The following is an 11,094-nucleotide window of genomic DNA, read 5'->3' as shown; positions in this document are numbered from 1 at the left end:
ATGCTTTAGATTATCACATTTCACACCAATCTCGTACTGATAGTTTTCTTTTAAACTGGTCAGCAAAAGGGAGGAGTGAGGGCTCTGGGAACGCAACTGGATTAAAATTCGAAAGTCGTACTCGTACTCGATCTCGTATTCGTACTTCGATCTGAAGGTCTTTGTTCTCTGTATTACGATCCGCATGCAACACTCGAACAAAAGAAATAAAATGAATCAAGCTTACCGTGAGAATGTCGAACCTTTCAATGTCATTACAGGCTGCTATGTGCCATTCTATCGGCGGTGGATCCTTCTCAAATGTAATTTCTGGCGCTAAACCATCAGTGTCGGTTGTCTTGAAAGCAAATGATTGATAACGGATTGTCAATCAAACAGAGAGCTGACAGGTAACACAGATGAAAACTGATTTAACACCGAATCAAAGGTTGAACTTAACCCACCTTTCTGGAGATGACTTTGTTAATTGACTCCACCCAGCGCCTCATGGCTTTGCCTTTGACTCCCTCCAGAAACAAGCTGAGTTTCTCTAACAACTGCGAGTCTCGTTCAAAATCATAGCAGTGATTGTCCACCCAGTGGCGTACAACATTCAGAACTCTGTTCAGATGAATAAAAGTAGGACAAATTCAGCACGGCAGAAAAATTGAAAGATTACACTTCCAGTGTAGACGTTTTATTCAACTCTGTCACAGAAAAGAAGAAAATATGCAGAGCGGATGTTTTGAGCATCTTTATCTAACGCCTGACACACTAGCTTTATAATCTTTCATTTATATCAGGATCAACAAAGTAATTTAGTGTAGCCTCAGAAAACAAGCGTTTTCCTCACGCTGAATTCTTTCCTCACTCGAGAGACATGAAAGATTCGACCCAAAAAATACCACGAAAAATATGTAAGTGTCCTGCGCAGCGTTAACTGAAACGAACACATTGAATACTGTTATGTTCAATGCTGTAAAGTTCAATGTAAAACTAAAAATTTCGTACTTATGACGTAGCTCTACAGAGATCCGTGTCGTGTCTCTGATTGGTGGTTAAACAACCAATCAGAGACACGACACGGATCTCTGTAGAGCTACGTCATCAGTATGGAATTTACAGACGTCTCTTCCAGGTTGAGTGAGGCAATAATTGACAAAAAACAAAAACAGACATTTCAAGAACATTTCTGAGTTATTATTTCACTTCTATTCCATACCTCAGCTGTACGGGTTGAGCATATTCTTTTCTAAATCTCTTGAGGTCTTCTCGAACGACAGGCTCCCCCCTGGCCATGGCTAGTTCATCAAGCTCGCTAGGGGGAGGCTCGGGAATGTCAAATGTGGCACATAGTTAAGGCTAAATAAATCTGCTTATTGCAAGTTAGTGTGAGCTATAGGCCAACACTATCCACAACTTGTTCTAGTTTGTCTTCATAGGTCAGTAAGTAGAGCAACAGAAAAATTGTGGGAACGAATCTCACAAAGAAAAAAGATTTAATTCTTTGAGGCCCACTTTCCGACTTACATTCAACAGAACATTATTGATAAAATTTCACTTGAAACATATCATAGTTCAATAGTTGGTATGCTTATTGTCATCAGACTAGCTAGTTTCACCCCCAAAGACTTGCTTTAAGAGTGCAACCTTGAAAATTTCATCTCACTAACTCCCAAATCAGCAAGGATGAAAATTGATAGACAAAAGGATATCTCTGAATTAAAAAGTCTAAGAGTTCTCTTGGTTTGCAGAATGATCTGTAGGTGGTCAGAAAAGTTCTCACAAATGTTGGATCTGTGAAAAAATGAAAAGAATGACGAGATTAGTACGGTGAATAAAATAAACGTGGACAAAAATTCTAAGTCCTATGGTTATCGAGCTTTTGCTGTTTCCGCTCCTGAACTCTGGAACAGTCTCCCTCTTTTTATCCGCTCTTGTGACAATTTAAGTTCTTTTAAATCTAAAATCAAAACTTATCTTTTTAAAAAAACTTATTATTCTTAGCAATTTTTACTTTTTATAATTTACTTTTAATGCACATTTTTAATTTTTAAGATTTATACAGTTCATTTTAGCAAATGTTTATTGATTTTATTATACTGTTATTTTAGTAATCTAATAACATTATTGTGAAGCGCCTAGAGCAGGCCTGGATAGGCGCTATATAAACATTAATTAATTGCTTATAAAACCAAATTGATTGCAAGGCTGGTACAACGGCAGGGGGGCAAGATTTGTTGGCCAATATTTCAACTAGCAGAGCTAGTCTTCTTCAGGGCCAGTACTATAATATAAGGAAAATAACGGCTCTAAAATTTGAATTTGGATAATACAGTGTGGGTTAATGTATTATCCAAATTATCCAAATTCAAATTTTAGAGCCGTTATTTTCCTTATATTATAGTACTGGCCCTGAAGAAGACTAGCTCTGCTAGTTGAAATATTGGCCAACAAATCTTGCCCCTCCTGCCGTTGTACCAGCCTTGCAATCAATTTGGTTTTATAAGCACTTAGAGTGACGTCTGGTACGAGCATTTCTTGAACAAGAGATCCGGCAACAGAGAAGCCAAGCAGTTTTTTCTTCGTTGCGTGGTCCCCTGCATCCAAACTGTTTTTGTATTAATTAATTATTATTATTAAAAATTCATAATTAGTTAATTCGACCAGTATCTTTTTTGTCCTACTACTAAACAAGAAGTTCTGGTATCAGGGAAATGGCGACTTTCTAACACAATGATTTTAATCAACCACCGAAGTCGAAGCAGTTAATGTATCAAAAATCCTCTGTCTCACTTCTATGACCAGTGACCAATAATATTATTAAGGTGGAATTTTACATCACTATTACTAATAGGACAATTTTGCTTCATGAGATTTAAATTCAGTTGCAAAAATACCAAAACAATCAAAGTGGATGGAACTGATTAGAGTTTTGTTATTGAGACTAACCTGCATATTTATGATGTGTCAATCTTTCAATTAACTTAATCAGTGTTCCACCTTTGATAACTGGAGCATTACTTGAACTCTATAAAAACAAATACAATTAACTGGTTAAGATCACCAAACGCACTCGCTCATACGGAAATCTGTTAAGTTTTAGGCCAGTATTTCCTAGATAAGTGCTGTACACTTGAACAGTGTTTTTGATTTTCCAGTTGGTGGACCATTTCATTCTGTGAGCACTCAAATGAAAGCTAATGAGTAGTACTTTCATCTGGTACTGGTTATTATGCTGTACAAGGCGGTCCTAACTTTTAAAACCCTGGTGTGTCAGGGCTGTGCTCTAAGGGTGCCCGGGTGCCTCAGGTGACTAACTTTTGTCTTTGGGTGACCAGATAATCTTACTTCTTTCATTTAAGCTTTATGCTGGGCACCCTGGATCTCATAGCTTGGAACCTTTGGGCTCCTTGTAATTTTTCTTAGAGCACAGCCTTGTACGTAAAAGGTTGTTGCCCTTACTCCTTGTCCTTCTTCAAAGACAATGTTGTCTTCAGCATCTTCAACAGCAAAACTGGAGAACAAAAACACAAAAAAGGCAAAAAAAGTTCACTATTTTTTGTTGTTGCTTTATACATTGTTATTCAACCACCAGACAATTTAATTTATAGTATAGAAGAAAACATTAACAACACCACGTTTTAGATATACAGACAGTAATGAAATGAAGTCCATTCAATTTCGTTATCAATGATTGGAGTAAGAAGGCATGTTTGTTACACTGGGGTTGCGGCTGTATGTAGAATGAACTAACGACTGTAAAATCCACGTCTTGCAGCTGCTAGCTGATGCTGAAGAAAATTAGAAGACCAACAGGCACCAAATCACTGTCCCAAAGTTTTTAGAAGGCAAACAAAAAGAAACAATCATAGCAGAATACTGTATTTACACAATTATTATAAGCGGACTGACCAGTATTCCTCTGGACTCGGCATTCTTAGCGGGATTGCTTTTTCTTCCTCTTGCAGAAGGTGATCCAACATTCGGTCTAATGTACTGTTGAAAGACAGAATATCAATTGTTACAATTAATACTAGCAACAGAGGAAGGAAAACTAAATGTATGGTTACCGTAATAGTTCTCATGGCTCAGTGGTTAGAGCATTATTTTGGTATTAACCCCTACATTCTTTACTTTGAAAAATGCAAATTCCTAGCAACAGTTTATAGGATTTATTATACTATGAATTACATGTATGATGTTCACAAAAGTTGTTTCATGATCACATGTTCCAAATACTTAAACCTTACCTTCTCATGTAGATTGTCATTAGACCAGACATCCACTCATTTTTCTCTGCCTCTGTTTTGCACGTGAAGACAGCTTTGGGTTGATCTCTGTCAACAATCTCAAAAGCATTCTTTATATCTGGTAAAAAAATAGATAATCATAGATAATTAATAATTGAATTCATGGACACCAGCATTACACGTTTGCACTTACAGGAAAGTTTTTGGAGTTGTGATCACTGTTGACATAAAACAAAAATGCCCACATCAAAACACAAATAGCTAAAAAAGCATGTCGTCCTTAGTCCTTAACAACGAACAATACCCAAACATGTTACATAACCTGCTATTAACATAAGAGTGAGATTTGGGAGTACTAATAAAAAAATTGTATGAAACTAGTCCACGGGCAGGAGTTTACATTCAGCCAAGAAATGAAATATGACTTATATAGCCATGTTTACATATTGTAGAGCAGACTAACCAGCCAATCAAAATTGTTTTTACATAGCAAAATTTTCTATATAAATGTACATGCTCATGTTCCCAGGTAAAGGCTTCCCAACTGCATACTAAGCAGGTCAACATGTAAACTACATAGAAAATTCTGTTCCAGGGGAAAATAATGTAGTCAAAAATTTGGATAAATTCCATGCTTCAAATGATTCAGCAGTTTCTATCATGAAGGTGGCTGCTGGAAAAATGTCCTGTTCTTGATTTTTAGTTTAAATAATTTATATGCTTATAATAAATAAAAAACTGCACATCCAAAAGTGTGATATTACCTTCAGTATCGTCAAGATTGTTAATTTCAATCTTTCTTAAAAAGTACTTTTCTTTGAGTCTGTACTCTGGTGAAGGACCAGTCAGTGAATGCCTTGTATTCTGCAAACGTAAATGAAGAAAATCAGTCTGACAACTGATTGCCGGATTGATTGATCAGTTAGAGTGGGTTGGTCAGCCTGTCTGTTGGTTTGTCTGTCTCTGGTCAGTCCATCAGTCGGTCGAACAGTCAGTTGGTGAGTTGGTCAGCCCTCCATCTGTCCATTCATCCAACCTCCTGTCAGTCGATCAGTCAGAATTCAGTAGGAAGATAGGGCACAATACCTGTTTGCAGCAAATCAGAAGACCATCCAGAAGAAACACGTATCTTTCAGTGTCCCTTTTGTTGGGATGAACCTTACCAAGGGTGCCCTCTGCAAGGTAAACAGAAATATATGAATTAAATAAATATAATTCATGGCAATCTCATTTGGTGGGCTGGTTTGTAATTTCATTGACTGAGCTTGTAGCCTTGGTGATCACATATGACATTTCTAACACCTTCAGAAAAAGTGTAACTGAAACCTTGAATTTCACAAGGAAAAAAAACAATCAGCCCTATCCTAAAGAACTGCGCTGCATAGATTTGAATTTGTTACAATTAATTAGCAACTGAATAAAATGTTCAATTTTTTGGCGATTTTTTATCATTGCCCTCACCTTTCATTACTTCTGTACAGGACTGTGAAATATCTCTCCCCTAAAAAATGGTTAAAAATGTTAAAAGAAACCACAAACTAAAACTCTGCTGCAAGCAAATAAATATGGTTTAGATAAACAAATTCTGCTCACAGGATATTGAAAGCAATTTTACAATCTATGCATGGGGCTTAATCTTCATGGATGGCTAATATTATAGAAGGGGAGTTATATCTGTGCAGTGCCACTCAGGCTTTTAGCCAGGATTTAAAAAGTGGGAGTCCAAAATTTTTATAAGGCCTGACTTTGTCCCCATAGAAGGGCCCGATGAGCATGAAAGGTGTTCATATTTGCTAAAAAACCTCTGTATACTCTGTATTAATGTTCTCTGAAAAGTTGCTGTCCATAGGACGCCTGGTGCCACTGTAGGGAACTGCATTTACAGTTGGTTGTATGTATGTAGGCAAGAGTGTAAGGGAAGGGGGAGGGTTTGATTGCTCTACTCCAATGTGGGGTGGTGGAAATTTTCTTCCTCCACTGACAGACATTTGTTGGTATGTCAAATCCTCTGGGAAGCATTGGGGTGAGGGGGGGGGGGGGTGGTTAAAGAGAGCAGGCTTGGGTTGATGGGCAATACCAGCCTCTGCGTAAACTATCCAGGTTAGGACTGGGGTTTTACTACTGTCCTAGGGTGTATCCCAGGTTGGCCTTACATGTATCCCTGGGGGGGGGGGGGATGAGGGGAGCAAGCTCAGGTTGATGGGCAATACCAGCCTCTGGGTAAGCTATCCATTTTAGGACTACTGGCCTTAGGTATATCCCTGGATGCCCAACCATGTTAATGTGAACTAACCTCCCATCCATCAATGTTCCTTTGCAGTTCATTCATGATCACAGCTGCTGATCGAAATGCTCCTGATTTCCTCTTCTGGGCTCTTGAAAACTTGTCCCTAATTAACAACCAGAATATTCATGGTCAGGAAATATACAAATGAACTTATAAAACACAGTTATTACAGCAAGGTGCCCAAAAGTGTGACCACTTTTAATTTATTCACATTCTTTCGTGCAGATTTAATCCAATCAGAAGTCAACTACAAGCTATCCACGGCTTTTGATTGGATTAAATCTGCAGGAAAGAAATGTGAATAAATTAAAAGTGGTCACACTTTTGGGCGCCTTGCTGTAAAACTATAGAACTGAACTCATGTTTTATTTTATTACGTACTCTCTCTTCTTTGCAAGACCGCCAGAGGAATGGACAATTCTCTCCATCTGTGCCTGAAGTGGTCTCAATGCACTCTGGGCCTGTAAACATACAAATTCTTCTTTACTGTTTCAATTCATCTTTTATAGTTCTAGTGCTAATGCCTGTCACTTCTAAAGATGCATTTCAATCAAGTTCAGCAACTACAAAAGCCAGGTATAGAGTTCAACGTTAAAGTTTAAAATGGTTGAATAACAATTTTAATACCTGCTCTAAGCTTTCAATGTCATCTTCATCAGGAGAGGTCCTGAGTAACAGCTAGAAACAACAACAAAAAATACAGCTTAAACACAAAGATGAACTATAACAGGGTGCCTTCTGAGGAAAAGCAGGGCTTATGTATCAATCAGCAGTGAATAAGACAAGAACGCTTAACTTGATGAGTCAGTGTCTAGTGGCTTGTTAGAATGGCTCGTTACTGTGGTTTCTGTTTCATGAGATAGATGAGATGGGATACTACATTTATGTTCCAAAAGTAAGGACCCCCAAAGTAAGCCCCTCCTCCCCCCCCCCCAAAAAAAAAAGAAAATCAGGCCAGTGAATTTAGAGTTTCCAATCCACTAGCCGTTACATCACCTAAGCTGCTAAGTTAATAGATCTATTGACATGTGACAAACATTATACTCTTATTGTTACCTTGATGAGGTCAAAGTAGTGTAAGCAATGATAGACAGGCATCATTAGCAGCTTGGGAAGGCAGTATTGAACAGCTTCCTTAAAACCTGGGCCTTTAGCCTGAAGAAAGGAAAACCACTTAGTATAGAAAAAGAACTTCTAATGACTTATTGCTCAAAAACTGAATGTAAATCAAAATGCAAGGCGAGAATTTGCTCATGTTCCTTCAATAATCAGAAAGCATAGAAAAACTTGTGAAGGGCACAGGGTATAGTTTTGAGCAGTTATATAACACCCCATTCTGAGCATGTATGTGATATGACCCCCTCCCCTCCCCCCCCCCCCCCCCCTTAGGGCTGTGCTCTAGCAGAGCCCAGGTGCCTCAGGCAACTTACTTTTGTCTTTGTGCGACCTGAATAACTTTTCTATCATGAAATCTTTTAAGAGCTGAATGGGCACCCAAGATATTCTATAGAAGAACCTTTGGGCACCCTGCAATTATTCTTATAGCACAGCTTTGACACGGTTGTCTCTTTCGTCAGGAAACAATGATTTGTTATGTGACAAAAGGGCTATTAACTGTGTAAAGTTATAAAATCAAAAATGACTTTTATTTGTATGCAAATCTTACGTTACCACTAAATCTTTTCCTTTAATTTAAACAAATTTTCTGTCTAGACTACATTTCTAACAATTTGTTCTGGACAGCAGTGAAGGACACTTTTAAAAATTAATCATTACTAAGTCTGTAAGTACAGACTTTGCTAAAGCCAAATGAGCTTTTTTTTTAAATTAACAAGTATACCTTGAAGTATTCATTCACAGGAGTTCTGAGTAACAACTCCGACAGTTTTCCACAAATTCCAAGATGTCTGTACTGCTTGCTGGCAGAAGCAGTCTGTTCTCTGGCATACGTCTCATACACTTCAAACTCTGCACCCTACAACATAGCAAGCAAGTACATTTTAGCCTTTTATAACATCTATCGTTGGGTATTGGCCAACTTGCAAGAGGTGGAAGAAGGTTGACTTTTTTTCTAATAAAAGCTACTGTTATGCCAATGAGTCAATACCCGTGACTGTAACCTTGTTAATAACCTTTGAAGTAGGAGACACATCTTAAACAGAAGGCAACAGTAGCATACATAGCTGGTATAGTATTGTTTTTTTTTTTTTTGGTTTTGCCACCAAGGCAGTGGCTGAATTTTTTTTGTGACCGAGGAGGGTGAGTGACTTCAAATATTTGAATCATAGGTACTTAATACTTCTTTCCAGTTAGAATATGGTGTTGAAAAGGGGGCCCTGTTATGATGGTTATTTCTTAGAGACAGGTTGGATAGAGAGAGAGCGCTAAATGGAGAGAGAGCTAAATGGAATAAATATATATTGTAAGTAAGTTTTCAATAATCTGTCGTTGCATCATCGTCCTTGTCTCCGTCATCATCATCATCATCATCACTATCGCCACCAACATCGCCATCATTTCTCTTACTACCAGTATGTGCATGAGGCTGCCCCCCTTTAACAGAACAACATTATTACTAACTCTACAGTGTATTGTACCTCGGCCATTTCTTCAAAACATTCTCCGATCGCTGGCTGTTTTCCTTCATCTGCAACTTCAATGGCTGCCTCCAGCAAACCCAGAAAAGTCACAGAGAACTCGTAGATATCAATAATATTGCTGAAAACCCGATCAATGTCCTGTAAAAATAAAGGTTCAGTAAAAGGCTTTGATATTTGCACTTGCAAAATATTTTAACACAGGCTTTCTTTGTCTGACTTGTGTATACTGCATGTGTGGAAACCTGAAGAAGCTTTGTTGAAAAGCAAGCATTTTAACTAGTAATCCTAAGAAATGTACCTCGCGTGTGAAAAGATCCTTTGCCTCCATAAAAGGTGCTCTGAAAACCTACAACAACAAATGGAGAATAAACTACAGTTAAGATTTAAACAAACTGTAAGTAATAAATAACTTTATTTTAGGTGCTTTTTTGGTCACTGGCTGAGTTGACTGTCTTGCCAAAGAACACAACTGAGACTAAATCTCTGACTCAATTTGGTGTCCAAGACACTAGCATCAAGTATCAATCAATGAATAATTGTACCTTGATAATCATATTTAAATCTCTGATGTACTGGCCCTCAGCAAGCATCATTTCACGCACAACTTCATCATACGTTAGGGCAGCTTGACTGTTTAGTGTCTGTAACAAAAATGCAAAAGCATGCTTTTCAATTAGCTGACAAAGACAGTGGATTTTACGTGATGGAACATCATCCATCATCTACGATCATCCAATCCGCCCAAGGTTGTTCATTCAATCACTTTCTCATACCAGTATTTACACCCCTGCTCCCAAGCAAGTTCTTGATTGATTGCCCCAGCTTTAACAGATTTCCCAAACAGTATACCAGATTTTGAATACTGAATACCCGTACACCTGGTTGGATAGCACAACTGTATAAGTCAATTGTTAAAATTGTAAAATGATTGAAAATTTTATTAGCATCTTTAGTCTACTGCATGATTTTCTAAAAAAGGGGCCATCTGTAGAACACTCAGATGCTCTTCAAGCTTATGACTTGCCAGTAAACAAAATCCAAAATTTGCGCCTGCCTTGATTAAATGACAGAAAAATCAACCACTTGAAACCTTTAAAAAGTGATATTAATACTGACCTCTGCCTCAACTGATGTTTCAACGTCATCTGGATGAAACATATCCATCAATACCTGGAATAGTAAAACACAGGACAAAAGTTAAACATGATGCAAACCCAGCGCGCTTTTCAAAATCACTTGTGGGCTTTTGTCGCAATTGGGGGTACTCTGCATACAAGAGTAATGGGAATTTTGCTTAAGAACACAACACAATGACTTCAGTCATGACTCAAAACCAGACCTGTTTACCCAGTAACCATTAGCCCACTGTGCCTCACAGAGCTTGGACACTGACCGTTAGCCATTTATTGTGGGAGTGCAGCGACATGCATTGTCTAACAACACAACATAACAACATTGGCTGTACTTAAAATTTCTTTCTGTTTTTGAGCTTGATTGAGCACAGCTTGAAAGCCCACTACTGATCACAATTTTAATTGTTATTTCTTATTTTCAAAGCCACTTCTTTAGAGTAAATAAAAGAAGAGATCTAACCTTGTCAGCGAACAGAGCCACCTTAATGTCTTGGCAGGTGATTTCAACATGTCTAATGTTCTTCACATAGTTGCCAGCAAGCTAGAAAACAGAAAGACAATTAATCAACAAGGATGCAACAACAGGCCTTCTCAACACCCCAGGAAAGATTGTTTTCTTTATTTCTGGGATGGAAGATTTATACATCTTTTCTAGCAAGGCCTGGGGGCACTCCCATATGAGCTATATAGGTATGTACCGCTGTGATGGGTATGGTTTTCAAGCAGTTTAGTTCGGGATATGGTATAGAAATCAGAGAGTTTTGGACTAGAATAGGGTATCATTTGTGGGAATACTGATCAGTGGGAGGACAAATTAAGTTCAGAGTAGGAACAGAAACTCT

The 11,094-nt window shown here is 38.0% G+C and overlaps 1 protein-coding gene across 1 annotated transcript; it reads right to left on the bottom strand.

Annotated features, from left to right (window-relative positions):
* Window positions 1-37: 37 nt before the first annotated feature.
* LOC144640862 (son of sevenless homolog 1-like) lies at window positions 38-10,793 on the bottom strand (the record flags this gene model as incomplete). The annotated part of the gene is made up of 21 exons (XM_078499923.1): window positions 38-337; window positions 444-600; window positions 1,202-1,324; window positions 1,695-1,776; window positions 2,932-3,010; window positions 3,445-3,496; window positions 3,895-3,978; window positions 4,233-4,350; window positions 4,997-5,096; window positions 5,319-5,407; window positions 5,694-5,733; window positions 6,526-6,622; window positions 6,901-6,980; window positions 7,147-7,197; window positions 7,576-7,674; window positions 8,360-8,494; window positions 9,117-9,257; window positions 9,418-9,465; window positions 9,662-9,760; window positions 10,236-10,289; window positions 10,713-10,793. Coding segments are annotated over 21 exons (2,109 nt in total), but the record flags the coding sequence as incomplete, so codon positions are not given.
* Window positions 10,794-11,094: the final 301 nt, after the last annotated feature.

The sequence above is a fragment of the Oculina patagonica genome, unplaced genomic scaffold (genome assembly GCF_052425735.1).
Source record: "Oculina patagonica isolate OP01 unplaced genomic scaffold, crgOcupat unplaced522, whole genome shotgun sequence".
In the NCBI taxonomy this organism is placed as follows: Eukaryota; Metazoa; Cnidaria; class Anthozoa; order Scleractinia; family Oculinidae; genus Oculina; species Oculina patagonica.
Note: the sequence above shows the minus strand (reverse complement) of the source record. Positions and strands in the feature narration are given on the sequence as shown.